Source organism: Fusarium odoratissimum (genome assembly GCF_000260195.1).
Source record: "Fusarium odoratissimum NRRL 54006 unplaced genomic scaffold supercont1.2, whole genome shotgun sequence".
In the NCBI taxonomy this organism is placed as follows: Eukaryota; Fungi; Ascomycota; class Sordariomycetes; order Hypocreales; family Nectriaceae; genus Fusarium; species Fusarium odoratissimum.
Genome location: NW_022158688.1, coordinates 1938163 through 1959865, shown reverse-complemented (window position 1 = coordinate 1959865; position 21703 = coordinate 1938163). Strand labels below are relative to the sequence as shown.

The 21703-nt window shown below is 51.0% G+C and overlaps 6 protein-coding genes across 8 annotated transcripts; 2 read left to right on the top strand and 4 right to left on the bottom strand.

Annotated features, from left to right (window-relative positions):
• Positions 1-138: 138 nt before the first annotated feature.
• Positions 139-1836, bottom strand: FOIG_02289 (uncharacterized protein). Its single transcript, XM_031199535.1, has 3 exons — positions 1699-1836; positions 1462-1646; positions 139-1409 (listed from the first exon to the last, which is right to left on the bottom strand). Exons 1-3 carry the CDS (start codon positions 1828-1830, stop codon positions 476-478), a joined length of 1251 nt encoding a protein of 416 aa, XP_031071572.1. The 5' UTR covers positions 1831-1836; the 3' UTR covers positions 139-475.
• A 99-nt stretch (positions 1837-1935) lies between these two features.
• On the bottom strand, positions 1936-6449 carry FOIG_02288 (uncharacterized protein). Its single transcript, XM_031199534.1, has 5 exons — positions 6212-6449; positions 6051-6155; positions 5711-5997; positions 2521-5656; positions 1936-2461 (listed from the first exon to the last, which is right to left on the bottom strand). Exons 1-5 carry the CDS (start codon positions 6252-6254, stop codon positions 2292-2294), a joined length of 3741 nt encoding a protein of 1246 aa, XP_031071571.1. The 5' UTR covers positions 6255-6449; the 3' UTR covers positions 1936-2291.
• A 161-nt stretch (positions 6450-6610) lies between these two features.
• Positions 6611-15407, top strand: FOIG_02287 (uncharacterized protein). Its single transcript, XM_031199533.1, has 4 exons — positions 6611-7348; positions 7412-7736; positions 7792-13745; positions 13801-15407. Exons 1-4 carry the CDS (start codon positions 7097-7099, stop codon positions 13837-13839), a joined length of 6570 nt encoding a protein of 2189 aa, XP_031071570.1. The 5' UTR covers positions 6611-7096; the 3' UTR covers positions 13840-15407.
• Positions 14022-15435, bottom strand: FOIG_02286 (phenazine biosynthesis protein). The gene is made up of 2 exons (XM_031199532.1): positions 15262-15435; positions 14022-15206 (listed from the first exon to the last, which is right to left on the bottom strand). Exon 2 carries the CDS (start codon positions 15188-15190, stop codon positions 14255-14257), a length of 936 nt encoding a protein of 311 aa, XP_031071569.1. The 5' UTR covers positions 15191-15206; positions 15262-15435; the 3' UTR covers positions 14022-14254.
• A 2557-nt stretch (positions 15436-17992) lies between these two features.
• Positions 17993-21624, bottom strand: FOIG_02284 (uncharacterized protein). 3 transcript variants are annotated; one of them, XM_031199529.1, is made up of 4 exons: positions 21393-21624; positions 20140-21334; positions 20044-20078; positions 19677-19851 (listed from the first exon to the last, which is right to left on the bottom strand). In XM_031199529.1, the coding sequence occupies exons 1-2, from the start codon at positions 21533-21535 to the stop codon at positions 20332-20334; spliced, it is 1146 nt and encodes a 381-aa protein (XP_031071566.1). In that variant the 5' UTR covers positions 21536-21624; the 3' UTR covers positions 19677-19851; positions 20044-20078; positions 20140-20331. The 3 variants fall into 3 exon arrangements, with proteins under 3 accessions (XP_031071565.1, XP_031071566.1, XP_031071567.1); XM_031199530.1 differs by lacking the exon at positions 19677-19851 and having other exon boundaries at positions 19938-20078; XM_031199528.1 differs by having other exon boundaries at positions 17993-21334.
• FOIG_02285 (uncharacterized protein) lies at positions 17994-21605 on the top strand. The gene is made up of 2 exons (XM_031199531.1): positions 17994-19121; positions 19189-21605. Exons 1-2 carry the CDS (start codon positions 18688-18690, stop codon positions 19940-19942), a joined length of 1188 nt encoding a protein of 395 aa, XP_031071568.1. The 5' UTR covers positions 17994-18687; the 3' UTR covers positions 19943-21605.
• Positions 21625-21703: the final 79 nt, after the last annotated feature.

Here is a 21703-nt window from a genome sequence, read left to right as displayed (position 1 = left end):
AATCAATGCTATGAAAACCTTGAATTGATATCACAAGACTTTCAGCCGTCGTCAATGGTGGATGCCAAAGATACAGCCAACAAACGGTGAAAGTGAATCGCCCGCTTTAAATACACATCAACGCCTTGGAACCATTGACCGTCGGTAGCCAGGCAAACGACTTGTAAACTACAATGGATCTCTCGTTGTGAAGCGGAAGGATACGCACGTTGCTATTCTTAAAGCGTTCTTTGATTAAGGTAGCCAAACGCCAAACTCTGCCTGTTATGAGCTCGTCATCGAATTACAGTCAACTTGGCATGCATATCGGATCAGCATAGTCTAACTTACAAGGCAGTTTCCCCTGCATAATAAACACCAAATCCTCAGCTGACAACACATTCTTATTCTAGTACCGCATATCATAAGCCACGGGCATCTGCTTCCACTCATTACACTCAGTCTCTATATTAAGGCCTCGCAAAACTTCCCTCCTCTACAATTTATTACGTGACGTTCGCCTTCGAATGCTTGAAATTCCCTCCTCACTATAACTCGTTCCGATACCCGAATCCTTGTGTTGCACATCGTCGTCGTCATCGTCAAAACTTCCCTCATCTTCGTCATCAGCGTCGGCTCCTGCTCGAGGAATTTCCGATAAAGGCTGTTCAGGGTCCGCCTCTGGTTTGATTTCGGGCTCGTACTTGAGGGGTTGCTGTCTTCTATATGTTGGAAAGGTCTCTACGCGATCTGTGTCCTCATCTTCATACTCATATCGTTCTGCCTCAAGCCTCCTGGTCTTGTCATCGGCATCTCCAGGCGGTGACCCTGAAGCCACACTCCAAAGTCCCCAGGCGACACCCATAAAAATAACTTCAAAAGCCCAAAACACAAGGGTCAAGGCGATGAATGTCGAGATGCGATAGTGAACCATCATCCACCGGAGACCACGAAGCTGAGCTGTAAGCTGAAGGTAGGCATGGTAAATTTGAATGGTCTGGCCCGCTTCTACCTCCACATACGCTGACTTTGGGAGATCCGAGGCTTTTGAGAACAAGACTCGCTCGGCCAACGGGATGATCATCGAGTTCGTGCTTGAACCTGGTGTGAATAAATGGTAAAGCAGAAACAACACGCGAGACGCAACCGATACCAACGGGTCCATGTAAGGAAATAAAGCAGGCCTGCGTGAAGTGAATAGTACATTGGCCCCTTCCAATCCTTGGTGTAGCGATGCGTGACGTTCCGCCGCAGCATGCAACCCAGCGTCAGCTTGCGAGTCGACCATGTGCAGGGTAATCATGAAGTTGCCGCGCTCCACGTTTGGATTCGAGCGAGGCATTGCTAAAATCAACGACACATCGTACTCTTGCTGCGTCTTCATTGGTGGCGTTTGAAGGGAGGCGATTCCATACGGGTTGATGCCAGAGCTGTAACAATTCTATCAGTCAGGCGAGCAACATATACAGCGTCATAACTCACCCATATTGGAGATGTAATGGCAAAGTTACGACCTCGTGAGGAAGGAAATTCTGGAAAAAGAGCAATGAAGCAATGGCAGCCGTGCAAAAGAGGGTTGCTGCTGTCGATACGAGGAGTACGGTGTTAACGACAGCTCGCTGAACAGGTTTAGACGTGACAACACGGGCGGTTTCTTGTAGGGTTTCCTTGTCAAGCAAAGTCAGTCGCGTATAGATAATAAACAACAGAACAACTAACCATGCTATAATGCTTCGGATTATTCAGGTCATTAATATAGAAGACATGGGTATGAGTATGAGCTAGGGAGTCACAGGTTGTGAAATTGAAGGGAGCAGAGGTCAAAGGGAGTGGTGAGTGAGTGAGTGGCATGTGAAGGCGGCAAGCTATAACCAGCTTTGGAGCTCTGGCGGCTTCAACGTCATAATTCGGTACGTACCCACCTTAGGTAAGAGGATATTCAACTTCACGGGCAGCTCAAGCAATTCTGAAGGATAATTTCGACACATTAATTCAGAATATCTAATGTTTCAATAACATCTACAGACGATGATTCTCATTTCCATGAGGTGATATAGAAGAGCAGTCGTTTCAATCTTTCCCAATAATCGTGACACAAATAAAAAATCAAAATAGTCTGAAGCAACAACAAGGCCAGCGCTTCCATGCCAAATATCTGCTGTACAAGATAACAGCGTAACGAAAAGTATAAATCAAGTCGTGAACCAATTTCGTCGGGGCCCTTTTCCTGCCGTAATCCTAACCTACAATTCAATCATTCCGCAAGAAACATCTCAAAAATTCGTCCATCGAGTCGCTCATATCATAAGAGTCTAGCACGCCGCAAGGTAATTGCTTGGGACCAGCCCGACACTTCCGTCTCCGCCGTGGACTTCAGCCTCCCACCATCCATCGTCTTGGTGACGAAGGACCGCAAGATAATCACCCTTGCCAAAGCTCAACTCCTCGGGAATGGCTGCTTGATACATGTACAATGCGCGTGCTGTAAAAAGGTCATGTTAGTCTCTTCCACTCTTCGATACTGGCTGATCAAAGACTTACCATAATGCAGAATTGCTCTGCCATCTCCGGTATACAGCCGAGACGGATCAGCAACGCTCTGACTACGTTGACGGGTACTGCCATCGTCATAGTAGCTCATGGCCCTCGAAGCAGGGCGGCTGCCTCGACTCCTCTGAGAACCATAGGGATCATCAACCGGCGCGAGCTGAATTGCCATGTCGCTACCAGCATAGCTGCTTCCGGGACGATTCTGCTGGGCATAAGGTGCAGGAGAAGGCCCGCGACTAGCAGCCTGCTGAGGTGACTGGGGATAATACCCCTGGGCTGACCCATGCTTCTGCGGTGAGCTCATGACGGACGGAGAACGTTGACTAGCAGCGTAAGGGTTGGGTGATACTGATCTGTAGCTCATGTTGTCGTTCATAGGTGGCTGTGGAGACACGCTGCGAGCTGGTGCTGGCGAAGTTGCTCTGGGCATATCAGAGCCTCTGGTGCCAGGTCGGGAACCAGGCGACGATCCGTAGATACCAGATCCGCCACGAGACATGTCACTTCCCCTTGTGCCTGGTCGCGAAATAGGAATTCCGCGAGTGTCCGATCGGGGCATCTCGCTTGCTTTGGTTCCCGAACGTGCTACAGGTGGTGTACTATAGCCGCCAGTCTCTCCTCTACCCATGTCAGTGCCCCGAGTGCCTGGTCGAGGCATGGATGCTGAGCTATAGCTTCCAGGCTCGCCGCGTCCGTTATCGGTGGCTCTAGTAGGCTGTCGTGACACAGGGGACGTGCTGTAACTACCAGACTCGCCCCTGCCATGATTAGTGGTTCGAGTTGCCGGTCGTGAAGCACTTGGTGGAACACTCTGGCTTGGGGATGGCTCAGATCGCCTTGTTTCGGTCGCTCGAGTGTTGGTCCTAGAAGCAGTACTATTGAATCCTCCTGGCGAACCGCCTCCATTCTCAAACATGCTTCGTGTCTGCGTGGTAGCCTTCTTGGTCGCTTCCTTCATTGCCCTAGAAGTCACTGCAGGTGGTGGGACACCCAGGCGTGAAACTGGGGTTTGGTATGATGGCGGCGGTGTTCCTCTCTTTGCCGCCGCAACATCCGGGTTCACAGGAGTCGGAGCTGTGCGAGAGGCTGAGGCTTGTCTTGAAGCAGCTTCTGACGCTGGCGCCGGAGTGGCAAGGCCGGAATAGTGATCAGCGGACATTCTCATTGATGACTGCTTGCCTAACGTGACGCCTTTCAGCTCCGCAAGGGCCAGAGCGATTGGGTCTGTTTCCTCCGATGTCTGTTCAGTCGCAGCTCCTGGCTTCTTCTTTGTGTCAGGGGTAGATACAGGGAAGACGTTCTGTCCCACTCCCAGAGCCAGACTGGCATTGGCGTCGATGGGCTCAGGACTCTGAGTACGTTCTTTGGTGACAACATTGCTGGACTCTTGTGTCTGCAACTGTGGTCTGCGAACGGGACTACCCGAGTTTTGCGTGCTCGGTGCGTGCCATGTGTTCCTGTTTGATGACTGAAGGTCCTTGTTGCTCTTGCGTCTGAATGGACTGTGATTCTTTAAGAAACCACCGCTCTTCTTCTTAGCAACTAATTTGACAGGGCTCGGGCCATTGCTGACAGCGGGCGCGGGAGCGGGAGCTGTGACTGGCGCCGGAGCAGGGGCTGGTGCCGGAGCAGGGGCTGGTGCCGGCGCAGGTGCCGATACTGGTGCTGGTGCTTGAGTTGGCACTGGGTTTGGCTTTATAGGACCCTGCTTGACGGGTGAAGTTTTCCCGCTTGGTGGTTCCACACTAGAGAACGAGTTGGGGTTCGAATAATCACTATGAGAGTCTCTGCTCGAAGGTCGAGCAGATGTCACCTGCGAACTCTGGTCCGAGATGGGGCTGGGCCCAGTCCTGCACAGCATCGTCATGCCGTCCAGGGGGTAAGGGTCGTGTGGCACGGCTGCAACAGCACCATGCTGGTTGGCATCATACGATACGTGACCTGCAGGTTGCTGGCGGCGATACGGGTCCTCCATTGGTCGCCGTACTTCCAGAGATGTTCTTGCATCCATTGATTGCCTTGCATCAGCACTGGGTCGAGACTGCATGGAAGGCCGAACTTCCCCGGAGTGGCGCATTTCCAAAGACGGTCTTGGATCGTGCTGTCGCATATCTGGATGTCGCATGTTCGAGTGTCTCATATCTCCAGATCTGCCATCTGCGGGTCTCATTTCCAGAGGCCTCATCTGCTGTTGCATGTGGTGCCCTGCATGGTGAGCAACCTGCTGGGACGGTTGCTGACGCTGAGGAGAGTACTGCTGCTGGGGATGATGCTGCAGCTGTGAAGGGTGCTGAAGCTGAGAGTGGTGCTGCAATTGGGAGGGATGCTGATGCTGGGGAGCATATTGCAGTTGAGCGGGGTGCTGCATCTGAGAAGGACGTTGTATCTGCTGTTGACGCGGTTGAGGAGGCGCCTGGATCTGCTGAGGTTGAGGCTTCTGAGTGCCGATTTGGAGTATCTCGTCAGGGGGCAGCGTTGCCGGCTTCTGGGCTGGGAGGTCACGTTTGCTTGAGGCAACTTCTCTGTGCGCCAGGTCGTTGGCCAGAGCAGAATTTGGATCATGATGTGACTCGAATGTCGAAGGTTGAGGAGACGACGAGCGGAAAGCAGGGTTGATGCTGCGAGGAAATTGGGCGACAGAATAGTTGTCGTCTTCTGACGTCTCAGATTGGTTATCCGTCACATCTCCGCGACAGAAGTTGATATACTTGGGAGCGTCTGGGATCTCCTGGCCGGTTCCCTTTTCTGTAATGAAAGTGATGATGTCCTTTTCCACATCCATAACCTCCAATGAGAGTCGGATCTTTTCGCACGACGAATCGTCACTAACGCAAACCGTGGAGGCGATATTGGCAAACGTCCACAGGCTACTCTTGGTGAAGTCGAGTCGTTCTTCCTCCAAATCTTGGAATTTATCGGCGGCTGACTTCCACTCTCTGTTCCATCTTGTTGTCGTGTCTTCGAGTGCTTTAACCGCATTCTCGTACTCCGTATTGGAAGTTGCAAGGCTGATCTGTGTCTTTTCGAGTTTGGCTTTGTTACGTCGTTCTTCTTGGCCCATTACCATGTGGCCTTGAGCAAGATAGCCCTTGATCTTCAAACACTCTTGCTCATACTTGTCTCGTGTCTAGAACCAAAGTCAGCCTCCATGATAATGGAGAGTCGAGAAGAGTAGTCTAACCTTATTGACCTGCTGTGTCTGCTGCATCTTGACTTTCAATAGCTTTTCGACGGTGTTCTGAATAATCTTTCGTCGCTCCTTCATTCCGCCAGCAAAGGCGGCGAGTGGCTCCTCAAGCTCTGACTTCATTTCTGCGCCAATGAGTTGGTGCTGCTTGGCCATCTGTTCAACTTCGCCTCGGACGGTATCCAACGATGTCTTCAATGTACCAGACTCCTGCGATCCTAAGGCTTTGCGACTCAGGTTCAATAATTTGCGGGAGTATTCCTCCTCAATCGACGCTCGAGCTGCAGCGCATTCAGTTAGATAGGTTTCTGTCAACAACTTCACTTGTACGCACCGCCATAGAATGCTCGTAGTTCATCGCATGTTGTCTTGGCCGCAGTCATGCGACTCAGCAGCGGCGCCACGCCAGCATCTTCTTTGCCCCAAAAGTTGTTTGCGACTGCAGTATCATGTATCAGTCAAATAAACATCAAGACATCGTCAAAGTTTGCTCACAAGACAGCGCAACGGCTGGAGTTTCAACCGTTGATGCGGGCATGATGCCCAAGGGTATTCAATTTCAAATGTCAAGACAGACGGACGTTATGTTGCTTCCAACGAATATGGATGATTAAGGACCAGCCTGAGTCGCACTACTCTCCACACTAAACACAGAGGAAGCGAGACAAAAAGGATATCTGGTATGTAGCCCTTTCAATGGTGATAAAGGGAGTAATGTAAGGTGAAAGGAGAGCTAGCTGTATTGTTTTGGTGGCGTGTAGCTGTTGGCACAGCAACAAAGGGAGCACTGACCACCGGTGTAACAAGGAAACCTTGGAACGACTCACGTGATGCGGGTATAGGCAGTGTGGATCCTCTCGACGTATCGGGATTTGCCGTTCTCAAGGGCCTTGTCATTTTCAGTTACAGTACCTTGTCCTCCAAACCCAACATCGACCACCACCACCTTGTGTACAGACGTTCTTGACGATATCGATACTTGCATCACCACGCGCCATAAATATTTCGGGTCTCGTTGGCTTATTTGACGCCGAATCGTTACGGACTCCCCCCCCACCCTATCAGTTTGTAGCGTTTTCGGCGCCCTCCCTACGACGAACGCCGAGTACGACACGTACCTCCAACTCCACCTTCAAGTCGAGTCGGGCTCACGAGTTCCTCTCTGGTCGACTACCGTTGCACGATCGCGCAGCCTCTGCAACGTCTTGACGACCGCTGTTCGCAGCTTCATCGTGCGGCTCCCCCATGTAGGCATCTTATATACGGACTCTTCCTCCTTCACACTTCCCCGCTCGCTCGTTTTCTGAGCCCTCCGGCCTGCCACCACAACGAAAGCAGGCGCTCAATCATCTCATCTCCCTCCGCCGCGAATACACCTCCATGGTCCCACCACCTCGAGCGGGATCATTTTCGCCCAATCCTGCGCAGATACTACAGACGGGTTCGAGCCATTCTCCTCACCCATCGCAGGCCGCCATTCTCAGTGCTGGCGCAAGCCCAAGCGCCAGCAGTCCAACGGGCACTAATTCCCTGACCAAGATCGTCGTGGCACAGGTCTATCTTCTGCTCAGTACTATCAAGGAGGACAAGGACCGTGCTAAGTGGGAGCTGCAGGTTGACCAATTGAAGAAGGTTTGGCTACATTATTGCTGCTGGACAAATCCCAAGTTTGCTGACAATGCACCTACTTAACAGCTTATCGATGAACACGGAATGGAAGTGTTTACTAAGTATTTCACCCGGCTCGTTGCCGGCAATGCGCCCCAGATATTCCCTGGCCTCAACAGGCCTGGCACAAGCCCGAACAACTATCACATTCTTGTTGCCGAGATGCAGAAGATCTCGCACGATCCCAATCAAGCAAGCAAGATTGCTGAATCAATTGAGAGTGCCACGGAGGACATCTTCCGCGACTTTGATCTTTCAACCTTTATGGAACATTTCAAGCTCGATGCATTAGAGAAGACTATATTAGCTCTAGCCTTTAAGCTCACTTCTCGAGCAGATTTAAAGACGAAAGGTTGGTTCATGCCATTAGGAAGTTTGTCCCGTTGAGAATTCTAATGTCAAGGCAGCCGACGCTATATTATCTACTAACTTCCCCTCGTTCATCGATATCCTTTCTCGATTTGACCTCGACGCCCATGCCGATTTAAGCCCATCTTTCATCGCCCTGATTCTGGACCGGTTTCTTCAATATCATCCTCCGAGCTTTAATGCTTCTTCTATGCACGAATTGGAAACACGTGTCATCAACCGATGGATCGATCAGACTCCCGAGCGTACACCGCCTTCCGAAATCCTCGCGGCTCTCGATCTCAGTCGAGTGCTCGCTGATAGGCCTTTCAATGGGCTAGTTCGATATATCCAAAAGACGGGCATCGATTTCACCAGAGACGAGGAAACATGTGTCTCGTATTTACAGAACCGCCCCAGCAGCTTGCAGTTGGGCCCCGAACAAGTTTCGGCTGCGATGACCTTCACGGCCATTAGTCAAAGCCCACAGCAAGATACTGGTGTTCTGGTTGCTGCTCTCAGGAGAGTCCTACCGAAATCATTCGACTGGATGGAGGTCATCATTCTGTTCGACCAACCATCGGCTCGTGTTTCTTCTCAGCAGTTCCTTCGACTTTACCAGGCTTTCTTGCCAATTGCACAGGACTCCAAGTCTGGCTTGATAGTGGATATTCAGAGGTTATGGGGCGGCGTTTGGAGGAATCCAGAGGCTCAGCTCTCTTTTGTTAGTGCCTATGCCTCTTTAACCCCCGATCAGCTAGACGCGACGACAATTCCCGGGCTCCAGCGCAGCATTACTATTGAGGAATACGCCAACTCCCCTGAGAATGTACAAGAGCGAGCAATTGTCGCCGTCAAGCATCCGTTAATATCCGTTGCCGCGCTCTCCTCGATCTTCAATGTAGCGCTCAGTTCCATGTTGGCGTCGACGAGTATCGAGGCAAAGAGGCTCTTCCAAGAAGTGGTAGTCCCGAATCTGGACATCTTCCTGGTCTCCGCCTTCGAAGTACCTCGGCAGCATTGGGCCCCAATGGCTGTAGAAACACTCAGTTCTTTGTTCGAAAATTTCCTTTATAAGCGTTCGCCCCAATACGACTTTGTTCTAGATAGTGTCTGGAGGAAAGACAAGAACTGGGTCATTCAGCGCTTGGTAGACACCCATGCTGTTAAGCCGATGGACCTTCCGGTTATTCTCGAGCACGCTGTAAAGCATAATTGGCTTGACACGCTGGTGTACCAGTCAAATGGATTTGGAGTCGATTTAGCCGCTCTCGCCCATGCTGAAGGATATTTGGATTTGTCCAAGTGGGCACGGTTCAATGCTGAGCGGAGTGAAGAGATGTATAGTACTCTGCTCCAGTTCTTGATGATAAAGGCCAACTTGGAGAGCCAGTTTCAGCGAGGAACTTCCGATGACTCTTCTGTTAAGAACACAACGACTCTCCAAGTTCGTACCGTATCAGCGTTACTGCGAATCCTCGAAGACTTTTCGCCAAGTCCTCCTAGGCCAGAATTGATCCTGGTTCAGCGCGCTTGCATTATTGCTTACCCCCGACTGATCAACTACGGCGAGGGTTACGACGATATCATCGACGCCAATGGAAGGGAGGGGAATCTCCTGTCTCCGACCGCCAATACCAGGATGGAGGAACACTACAAGAAGATGTATAGTGATGAAGTACAGGTTCGCAATATAGTCGAGGTCTTAGACCGCTATAAGCATTCCAGGGATCCTCTGGATCAGGATGTTTTCGCATGTATGATCCATGGGCTCTTCGATGAGTATTCTCACTATGCCGACTATCCTCTGGAAGCTCTGGCAACAACCGCAGTTCTATTCGGTGGCATCATTTCGCATAAGCTCGTTTCGAACTTGCCTCTTCAAATTGGACTGGGCATGATTTTGGAAGCTGTTAGGGACCATTCTCCTGATGAACCTATGTACAAGTTTGGCCTCCAGGCACTGATGCAGTTGTTCATTCGCTTCCGAGAATGGCCTGCCTTCTGCAGACAGCTCTGCCAGATTCCTGGACTCCATAACACGGAAGTTTTCAAAAAGGCAGAGGAGGTCGTTCGTGAGCACGAAGAAGAGATGGCCCGTGGGCGTAACGGCGCCGGAACACCTCATGGACTAGGATTTCAAGGCGATGGTTTCCCTAATGGAAACTCGGATGAGCTGACCAATGTTGAGCGTCAAGCGCCTGCGTTTGCTGCTCTGAACGTCGATCCGCCAGCTACGGACGTTGAGTTTGAAGATCCTGACGAGGGTGCCCAGGACAAGGTCCAGTTCGTTCTCAACAATATCACCGAAGGCACACTACAGGCCATGTGTCAAGAACTTCGAGAGACCATGGAGCGCCGACATCAACAATGGTTTGCTAGCCATCTTGTTGAGGAGCGCGCCAAGATGCAGCCAAACTACCACCATGTTTATCTCGAACTGGTTAAACTGTTTGAAGACAAGGCTCTCTGGAGTGAGGTCCTGAGGGAGACTTACATCAGCGTGTGCCGAATGCTGAACTCGGAGGCGACCATGCAGAACTCAACGGAAAGAACTCACCTCAAAAATCTCGGAGGCTGGCTAGGTCTTCTGACTCTGGCACGAGATCGTCCCATCAAACACAAGAACATCGCCTTCAAGCAGCTTTTGATTGAGGCGCATGATACGAAACGACTCATCGTTGTTATCCCGTTCGTGTGCAAAGTTCTGACTCAAGGCGCCACATCAGCCGTTTTCAGGCCCCCGAATCCATGGCTTATGGATATCATCCATTTGCTAATTGAGCTTTATCATCATGCCGAGCTGAAACTCAACCTCAAGTTTGAGATTGAGGTCTTGTGCAAGGGTTTAAACCTCGATCACAGGAGCATCGAACCTTCGGGCGAAATTCTGAACCGACCCGTCATTGAAGAACCGGCAGAGACCCTCCCCCCTGAACAACTGGACGCTTTTGAGAATCTATCTCTCAATGGCATCGGGTCCGGTGTGGGTGCTGGACTCTCACCTCAGGCTCTTGCGCCAACCATCCCTGACCTTGGTCCCCTGATTACTATCCCCCCAACTAATGAGATGGTTGTCAGCACTACTCGTCTTCATGAGATTGTTCGCACGGCCCTCAGCCGTGCTCTGCAAGATATAATCCAGCCTGTCGTTGATCGCTCCGTTACAATTGCCGCCATATCTACGCAGCAGATGATACACAAGGACTTCGCTATAGAGCCTGACGAGAACCGTGTACGCAACTCTGCTATTAGCATGGTAAAAGCCACCGCCGGTAGCCTTGCCCTCGTTACGTCCAAGGAACCCCTTCGCGCCAACTTCACCAACTACATGCGAAACCTCTCAACCGATCTCTCTCAAGGACTCCCCGAGGGCACAATTATTATGTGTGTTAACTCTAACCTGGACTTAGCCTGCAATATCATTGAGAAGCAGGCTGAGGAAAGGGCTGTCCCTGAAATTGAGGAGATGATCGAACCGGAGCTCGAGGCTCGTCGACGACATCGCCTTCAAAGACCCAACGATCCTTACTTCGACTCGAGCCTCAGCCGGTGGGCCATGGCTATTCCTAATCCTTTCAAGTTATCGCCGAATGTCAACGGCCTCAACCCTGAGCAGATGGCCATTTATGAAGACTTCGCTAGGCAACCACGAAGCGCCGCGCTTCCCACACCTTCACATGGCCCATCAGCATCCGATGCGACCAGATCTTTGGCCAACGAGGTGCTACAGGATCAATTTAGTTCTATCCCTAGTATCCCGACTCCTGCGGAGACTCCCTCAATTCAGCAGCATTTGGGTGCTCAAATGCAGCCCTATGCACCCCCTCATACCGGTGCTAATGCAATGACTAACGGTAGATCACCCGGCTTCCAGATGGATGTTCGTAATCTAGCCGAGCGGGTCAATAAGCTACTCCAGGAACTCATGAGGGTGGCCACCGAGTCTCCTCATGAACATTTCCTGGACCTACCGCGCCCATCTCCTCTTGTGGACGTTGTTGATGCGCTCGTCCAGCACATCATCAAGACTTCGCAGAGCCATGAAGATTTTTCCATTTACGCTGCAGAACAAATCATTCAGCTCATCTTCTCACAGGTTGACGACAACCTGGCTCTTGAGAGCTTAGTTCATGTATTGGAGACACTTAGAAAGATTGCTGGTCCTGTTCTCAACAGCCGCGTTCGAACTCTCTTCAGCCAGCAGCCTGGCTCCACCTTCTTGAGTTTACCTCTGCTCGCGGCCTTGGTTCGGACGGACCTTTTGGATTGGAGAAACATCGATCTGGCTATGTCGAAAGCACTACAGGCCCGCAAAGAGGGATCTCTTGACTTTTTGGAGCACCTACTCGACCTCACGCTGCTCGACTCCCGCCCGATTGCTTTGTATGCCGACTTTGCCCTGACGCTGGACGCAGCTTGGTCATGGATCTCGGATGACCCCGATTCTGCCGCTGGGCAACGGATCAAGTCAAAGCTCACCAACTCCGGTCTGACACGGCCGACTCGCGCTGACAGTCAGGCTCTCCAACACGAACAGATAGAATATGTTTTCGACGAATGGATCCATCTTTGCCGCAACCATAATGCCTCTGAGAAGGCTGTCACGGCGTTCGTGCAGCAGCTGCACGCTAAAGGGGTTATGGAGAACAGGGATGACCTCTTTGTCTTCATCCGCGTCACCATCGACCTGTCGGTTGAGCGCTTCGACTACATTGTCCACAGTGGTTCCCTTGCCGATGCCTATGTCATGGTAGATGCTCTTGCTAAGCTCATTGCAACGTTCATCGGGATGGGCTTTGAGCCAACATCTACTCGCCCCGCATTTATCGACTCAGTGCTTTCACTTATTGAGCTCATTCTTGTCAACCATCATGTCAAGCGCGGAGAGCAGCTGAGCCAGCGCGTTTTCTTCAGATTGCTGTCCATGCTCTTTTACGAAATTCAGGGGATTTCAGAGAGCCTGGCTGAGGATGAGCGTCGTGAAATTCTTCTGAGGATCGCTCGGCGACTGTTCAAGATCAACCCTTTATATGTTCCCGGCTTTGTTTACGGCTGGATGTCTCTTGTTCAGCACCGTGCTTTCATGCCAGCAATTCTGCAGCTGCCCAACGGTGTTGGCTGGGGCCCCTTTTCCGACCTGCTCTGCCAGTTGCTCGACACTCTCGGGGATCAGTTGAAGGTTTTCGAGGTTTCCAACGTTGCCAAAGATATTTACCGCGCTTGCTTCAAGCTGCTCGTCATTCTGCAGCACGACTTCCCCGAATTTGTCGTGGCCAATCACGCCAAGCTTTGCTCTAGCATTCCACCTCATTGCACGCAGCTCATTAACGCTGTCCTGGCTGCCAATCCCCAGCAGAGTCCTAGGTTCAACGAGCTTGGTGGCAAGATCCAGTTCGACGACATGCGCCTTTTTGCTGGTCTTATGAATGAGGCCAGCGTGACACTTCAGTCTCGCAGTCTTCTCAAGGTCCTAGACCAAGCACTTCAGAGTGGACCAAATGAAGACATCGTTGCTAATATCACCCATGCCATGACACATGACACTCCAAAGGCATCTACTTACGGCCATGTGCCTGTCGTCGCCAACACCAGCGTGATTGACGCTGTTGTTCTCTATATCGGACATCGTGCTGTAGAGAAGGCAACACAGACTGGCACAGACCTGTCCCTGACTGGTGACGAGAATGAAGTGTCACTTCTTTCTCTGATCATTCATGAACTCCCTGCCGAGGCCAGATATTATATCCTTGTCAGCCTAGTCAACCAACTTCGATATCCCAGCGCCCACACTGCCTTCTTCAGTCAGGCGCTCCTTTCTATCTTTGCCAAGGATCTCGGCGATCCTGAGGAAGATGAATTCCGCGAGGACATCACCCGAGTGCTGCTTGAGCGACTGGTTAGTTTCTGGCCTCAGCCATGGGGTCTGTTGTACACTGTTGTGGAACTTGTGAAGAACGAAGACAAGTATGGATTCTTCAAACTTCCTTTCATCGATGACGAGAGTCATGAGGTCAGTCATATATTCGCTTGCTGTTACACGGGCCGGATACTAACGTCATCTCTAGGTTGCCAAAAAGTTTGCAGACGTGCTTCAACGAGCATAGGTCGCGGGTCATATAGTCACATCGCGATGGAATGAATAGGACTGGGTAAAACGTCACAAGGAGGAATCTATAGGAGAAACGTATTTTATTATCGGCGGAACTCTTGGTTTTTGACGGTGCATCATTATGAGAGAGGCACGGGGCGTTGGGTCCAAAAAGAATTCAGAATTATAGAGGCGCAAGTGTTACTGCGGCCCTGGGGCAGACTCGTCTGGGGGGGCGAGGATGTCTCCAGGCCGATACCACATTGCAGTAATACTGTATCACTGTACGATAGTCGTTACGATGTTGTCGGAAGAACATACCAGGCGCATGATTGGTTTTGGAATACTGCCCCTTTGGTTAAATACGTGATAACAATTGGGTCCTGGGTTTATAGAGCAGTTGGGAACAGGTAATATGTTACCTCTCTCGATTAGATGGTGACATGACCACGCATTACTGGAGTAGCTGTTCCTGAGAGCTTGACCGTGGCGATCTTGGACTCCTTTACATCAACGTCAACTACAATATTACTCTCCCTGCCCATCTCAACACCCTGGTCAATCTCATATCTGAAGCCATGATCACCTAGGCTCGACTGTTGAAGCGAAAGATAGCTAGAGAGCGCGCTCGCAGCACTGCCTGTAGCAGGATCTTCCATGGATGCTTCCATCATTCTCGAGCGGATGGAATAAACGGTCATGCCGTCGTCTTCACGCTGGCCATTGACAACATAGTAGTACTTCAGCAAGAGGCCGTTTTGCCAGCCGTCGTCAAGAAGCTCGTCCACAGACAAGTTTACCCCGCTCATCTGAACTTTGGCCAGATGCTCGAGATCCGGGAGTTTGATGAGCGCAAAGGTCATGCCATTGACGATACTGAATAGCGGGGCCTGGAGCTCGGATTCGCGTATCGCAGGGTCCTGGGATATTTGGGCAGCGACCGGGGCAGACAGATCGGCAAGAGTCTTTCTGTGACGACGAACATTGTGCGGGATAGCAGCTTGGATATAACCAGGGCGGGTCTGTGTGAGAGCAATTGGGCCTGCCTTAGTAACGACGGTATTGACACCGTGGGGGATGAGGGTAACAGCGGCGCCGATAGTTGGGTGCCCAGCAAAGGGGATCTCTGTGTCGACTGTAAAAATGTCGATCACTCGGCGGGTGACATCACTGTCGACATCGGTATCAGGACGGGGTTCGTGGATAAAAACGGTTTCGGATAGATTGAACTCGAGGGCAATTCTTTGTTTTTGCTCTTGCGTAGGCTCTGATATATTTCTATCTGCGGGAATCGTGACAACGGCAAGGGGATTTCCTCGATATCGAGTGTTTGTGAAGACGTCGAGAGTAACAAAGGGAAGCTCCATGGTTAAGCTTTGGTGGCTTTCAGCTGTGAATTAGCTTCAGTAGGACCAAGCAGATCTGATAGATTAGGTACGAAGTAGACACAGGAACAGTCGACGGCCTGAGCTTGTGAATCTCGATAGCAAGAGCTTGCTTTGGTGGTTGGTAAAAGTATGACGATGATGGAGGGGGAAGATTGTGGTGGGGTGGGGTCGATTGACAGGTTGGAAAAGTAAAAAATGACTCGAGGTTCTTTCAGGTGAGTTTGAGTTTACGAGACTGGGTATAGGGTAGGGCAATCTCTCTGTCAAGTCACGCCCACTTCATGGTGGATAGGCTGTCTTCGACACACCCTTTGCACTTAGGTAAGGCACAAGTCTAACGAAGCGTGAAGCGGAGCAAAGACGGGGATCCTCAATTGGCCAATCATATAATAAGGAATCCTTAGCGTTGTCCTCGACCTGCCCGACAAGACGGCTGCGGCGGCCTGAGGCAAGGAGTACGAGGTCTGCAAGGCGCCAAGACACGAAGAGTTCGACGAACGACGGGACTTGCAAGGAAATGGGAGAGGGAGGCTTTTCGTAGGTTGGTTTTCGAGCGATCTACAGCCTAAGTCTTACCATGACTTCATGGCGGAGAGGACATGAGCAGGGTACACCAAGGAATATAGAGGCAGATTCTGGCTTTCAGAGACAACGCATGTAGTCACATACTTGACTTACAGCACAAGGTGACCGGCAATTGCAACAGCACAGGTCACGCAAACCCATCGAACGATGCTGAACAGGGAATTAACCCGGTCACTGCTGTGATCAAGACAAGAAGAAGCTTGGGCAAGGTCTAGGCGTAAGTGGAGAGCATCCATGTTAGCGGCAGACGCTTGTCGCAGCTGGCGCCGCAAGGGGCAGAGCTAGAGATGCATCATTGGATGATCCACCTCGTGGCATGCAGCTCTGTGGTGACATTCAACCGTTCTCTTCTCTTCAGTCAGGTCAGTGTAGGGTAAATCCACACGGTGATCCTCGAAAGATTGGATCGTTAGGAGGCGACTCCTGCATTCGAAGGATGACGCAGCATCTGCACGCCGAGGTACTGGAATTGTTAGTGGTGGATAATAAATGGATGCTCTGTAAGCCGTGTAAGAGAATTGGATGGAGGTTGATGGTGGGATCTGACCAGATCTGGTTCTAGTTCAGGGGGTTCAGTAGCCCGAGAGACTTTGAGCGAGGTGAGGTGGTCAAAGTTCCATTTGCAAGGGCAGGATATCGCAATCGAGTGTCGGTAATCAAGATCAATGGTATAGTGAACATGGGATTGTGACAAATAAAGCAAAAATCGGACTTCGTATTGCTGCGTAGCATTATCTGTTCTCACTCACTTACAAAGAGACGAGACTCTACGGCTAATTGCAAGTCATGAGACAAAGAAAGCCTCGGTCGGCGACAGCGGACTGAAACCCACTGTATCATGATCAGAAGAGAGATGATGAAATAGAAATGTCGCTATTGGCTGCCGAGTCCAATACTGTACCTCATTGAAGAGTGCAGTGTCACGTAACTTACACATCGTTTGCTAGCCTTGGACTCGGCCCAAGGCACAGTTATTACCGTCAATTTTAGGAAATAGGTCACTTGTTGAATTGCCATGGGCGACGGGTGAATGGAGTCGTTTGAAGGAGCCAGACCAGGGGTTCGAGATTCAAAAGAGGGCCTCGCCGCAGTCTTTGGGAGACTCTTTGATGATTCGGCCCACTCGTCATCTCCATCGACTTCAATATGGGTACTCTCTGTATTCTGTACCGAGGACGAGATTAGAAATTACACCGGGCCTCTTTTCCGATTATTTAACGCTTGTTATGCATTGATTGATTGTCTCGTACAGCATAAGCGTGTCGAGAGAGAATGCGGTGTAAGAATATGGTTGCACGGAGCAAACATGTATGCAGTCTGATGCAGTCTGATGCAGTTGCAGATGCGGTGTGATCTGTAGGAAAAAAGGTCGCGTCCAGGGCATCTTGACACGCAGTTCAACTTAGCCATGTAATGCCTGTCGATACCTGAGCTCAAATCCACGGTCATTCTCGGGCGTTCCCCAAAAAAAGATTTCAGGGTCCTCCGAGAACGCACTAACCAACTAACAAACATCGACCCGAAGTGGCCCGGGTCAAAAAACCGCGGATGAGGCGGAAAAACAAGAGTCCATCATCCATCATCAATGAGGCGAGGCTATTAATTAGTGAGAGGCTGTCACAGTGACCCAATTACAGTCGCGGCAGTGCAGCTAGACCAAAAGCAGAAAAGAAACAGAAGACGTTGACGAGTCAAGATGGCTAAACTGTACAGAGTAAGTCGATGATTAAGGTCTCCGAGCCAATGCTTTTTGCCTGCTTGGTTGCGTAAGTTCCGTTGCCTCTTGGTTGTAGGGCATCATCGATAATATGTACAGTATAATCGTTGATTATTGGTACAAAGGCTGAAATGGCTGCTTGTTGCCTGCTAAAGAGTCATCCTTCTCTCCGGTTGCATACCAACCAACACTTTATGCTTACAGAACCCCTCCCTCACAACCAGAATACCAATACCACACAAGCAAAAGCAACGACGAAAAAAAAGTGTTGTCAGTCGGGGCCGGTCGTTTTTCACATTTGGGTCTTGCGGCTGGAGACGTGAACTACAAGGATGTTCCCAGATACCCACAGGCTTGACCCACCGATCTTTAGCGCGATCCACTTCTCGGCAGCCATGCACGCCAGTCTCGACCAATCGAGTTTGGCTGAAACGAGAAAAAAAAAAAGAAAAAAGTTCGAGCTCTCGTGCTGCGTCTGTAAAAAAAAAAGTGTGGCAGACCCAGCACCAAGCGCCATTCTTTCCCGTCATCCTAAGGATAATCGCTCCTTCTTTTGTAAGTGAAGTCAGTCGATGGAGACAAGCATCTTGTCTCCGGACCTATCAGCTTACAAGAATTGAATCATTGAAAAGTCCCTTCTGAGCTAGCTCCCCGTTTCTGCCTTCCCCAGCACCACTTGCAGTCCCTCTTCGCCCACCTTTGCCCCCCATCTAATCCCCTTCCTCGCGGTTGCCATCGTTGCTCCCTTGCTCTTGCCTGCGTCGTCTTTGCTCCTTCCTGCTCTGTCTGTGTCGTCAACATCCGTAGACCGCCTCCACCCTCGGCTTCAACTCTCCAGTCTAAATCTAAACCCACTCGTCAATAACAAACCAAACACTCCCACCCCCTTCGACTATCTATCTCTCCCTCCTCCTTCATCATCTTCCATACCTTGCCTTGCTGCCTGTGCACATAAACTGCATCACCGTCTGTTGCCGTGCCCTCGCTAGATCAATCAATACAGTAGACCCTTATAGATCTCTTGGATCTGTTTCAACACTTGAGGTTACTACGTACAATTGCTCAGCGAAGTCCTGGTGACCTTGACCTTTCTCCCAAGCCGACAGTCCATCATCTTGTAGACAGCTCGACTATTCTCCAATATTGTCCCTCGTCTCGCTTCAACACAATCGCCATGCCTTACAACACGCGCCGAAAGTCGCTTTCTTTACCCAGTCTTGGGATTCATGTCCCAATGACACATGCTGCTCGAGCTGCTGCTGCTGCTTCCAAGAACGCTTCGAGATCGTCTTCTTCGTCTTCATCCAGTGCTGCTTCATCGGCCTTGTCACCGCCCTCGTCTGGCTCCGAGGCCCCCGAAGCGCATCCCAATAAGCGACAGAAGCGATCGCATTCCGACGACATTGCCATTGAGCAGACACCTCCTCCTTCACCTACACCAGGCTCAAGCCTCGACCTTGATACAAATCAGCCCGCCATTGACTTCGAGACAATCAACGACGACATTGTCGAGGCAGTTATTGTTCAATTACAGTCAACTGGAAACCGTCCTCACCTCGTCAAGGAGCTTGCTACCGTTCTGGCACAACGTCTTACCTCTGTTCAACAGTAAGTTTGAGCCATCTGCTATCCCCTCCAACCCCTCAGCTCCCGTGCGCTAACATTCCAATCCCAGTTCTGCCAACCCTTGCGCAATCATCTCTTCAAGGCTGGCCTCATATGCTAAGCGACAATGCTGGAGTGACACAAAACTATGCCCTCTCGCCAAGGAACTTGAGAGCGTCCACCCTCGAAGGACCTATTATTTCCTCACCACCTGCCCTCGTCAGCCCATTCCCGAACCCAACTCCACAGTGTCTGCTCATGCCGCCCTCGAAACTCCTTCGGTGTCTCTGACGGATGATTCCGGCTCCGATGACGATGCTCGCCGGCGGGAGCTCAGCCCATCGCCTGAGGTTGACCTTTCTGACCATGGATTCGAGGAAGGTGACGATGATGTTATTATGCCTCTTACCCCCATCGGCTCTCTTCCCTCTCATCACCGTTACGTGCCAAACCGCCGCAACAGCCGTCACAACTCACCGCCTCTGGAAAAAGATGAGCGGGAGTTTACACAAACGGCCGACTTCTTGCAGAAACGCAAGTTCGCCGAGGTCACCCCTGTTGCTGAGTCCGCCGATCGCACCACCCACACTTCAGAGTATGGGTACCGCGACGACTTCTGGTTCGGCGACCATCGCATCTTCACCTCAAATGCCCTCCTTACCAGCCCCGCGGTAAAGCCTAGCTCCATGTCAAACATGGCATCCGGTTTGCGAAAAGAGGACGATGGTGAGAGCTGGCTAAAGTTTAGCAAGCTTATGGAATGGGACCGCGGCGCTGAGAGCATCGAAATTGATGAGCTTGATTGCTTACTCGATACGTGTTGAGCAATTGCGACTTCTTTGGGCAGGCGCAAGGGGTCAGGGAGAGACGATTGAGATGATTTGATTCCGTTATGTCTGCGACGACGGATATACGACATACTTACATACTAATTGCATGGAGGGGCGCCTGTGGAAGTACCTGTATATTTAGACAAGTTTGGTGTTTTGGTTTGATTGGGTTTGGACCGGGACTGGGATACCTGGAAAAGGGAATCATGGCATCCCATGGTTTTGATTATCTGGCGTTAAAAAGGATGCGGAAGCTGGGATTCTAAAAATGCAATGCCGCTCATAGTGCTTCGACTTTTTGAATATTGTACATCACCCTATATTCTACAACCCATCTCATTCCTTTCATATCAATCATTTGCATTATGTGATGCCTTGAGACGTCATGAGGCTTTGTCGTTGACCTTCAACTCAACCCAAACCAATGTGCCCATTTGCATTATATTCGGTCGCTCGACCTTGACGATTTCAAGGCCTGGTGTTTTAGCGACAGCCTCTTCGACTAGGCCCTCGATGTCGCGATTCCACCAACATCCATATTTTTCAAAATGTTTGCCGGCATTCTTATCGAGAAGTCCATTGACAATACCGTACCAACCCTTGCCGTGTTCGAGCAGAATGATACGGCCTGATCCTGGCTTTACAACCTTCGCCAAATTATTGACTACAGCGACGGGGTCTGAAACTGAACATAAACCGAACGTCTGTATAACTGTATCGTATTTCGTCGTCGCGGGAGTCGCGGGACCGGGAATTGGGTGGTGAGCGTCGGAATGAATTAATCGGAGCTGGGAATCGAGATACGAGAGTTGGCCTCCGGTGTGATCGGCCATGGTAGATGCGCGGACGATGGGAGCAGAGTTCTCCATGGGCGGAACAGTCTTGACGAGTCGCTTTCGAGCAACATCCATCATATCAACCGAAATGTCGAGACCAGTAAACGATACTACGCCCTTTGGTAGCTTGGCACCAGCCTTGCCCTCCGCACGCAGGGTCAATGGCTCCCAGTTGAAGTACTCCAAGTTTCGCCCTGTGCCCATTGCCAACTCCAAAACATGCCCGTTCGCGCGCTCCGCTATGCGCTTTCGTAGCTTCGTGATACCCATCCACCACTCAGGAAGAGCCAGCTCCTTGTCGAACTGCTCTGCATTGTCGCCATCAAGAGCCGGTGGTCGACCGGTCGGTGTGGAGTGTTCGCCGGTGCAACTGCAGGGCGTCGCTTTGAATGATGCGGCAGCTGTGCCGAAGATGTAGAAGCCAAGGGCACCGGCGAGAAGAGCTGCGCCGGTCAGAGGGAGCCATGTCGATGCCCAGAGATCGCGGAGGGTTTCGGCTTGTGCAGGGGTTGCAGAGGTCGACGAATTTGAGGGAGAACGCTGAGGCTTTCTGGGCGTGCTGTATCAGTACGATTGATCCGACATCGTATATATAAAGGAGTCGTTACGGTTTGTAAGTTTTTGAGATCTTGGGTGGAGGGCGAGATGTTGGTGTTTTGATATTAGGGCGGGGAGGTCGAGGAGTAGAGCTCGCGAAACGGCACTGGATGCGACAGGCTCTCATAACGAGGCCTCGACTCGGAGAGATCATTACGAAGACTTTTCCATGGAATTGAAGCGGTTCGTGGTGTTTTGAGGGTATCTGAATTGTCTGATTTTACATGTGGAAGCAGATGAAAAGACCTAAAGCTAAGACAAGGGTTTCGTGGAGTGGAGCGGATCCAAAGGCCGGGCTAGTGGGTCCGATCTCGCCAGGCCA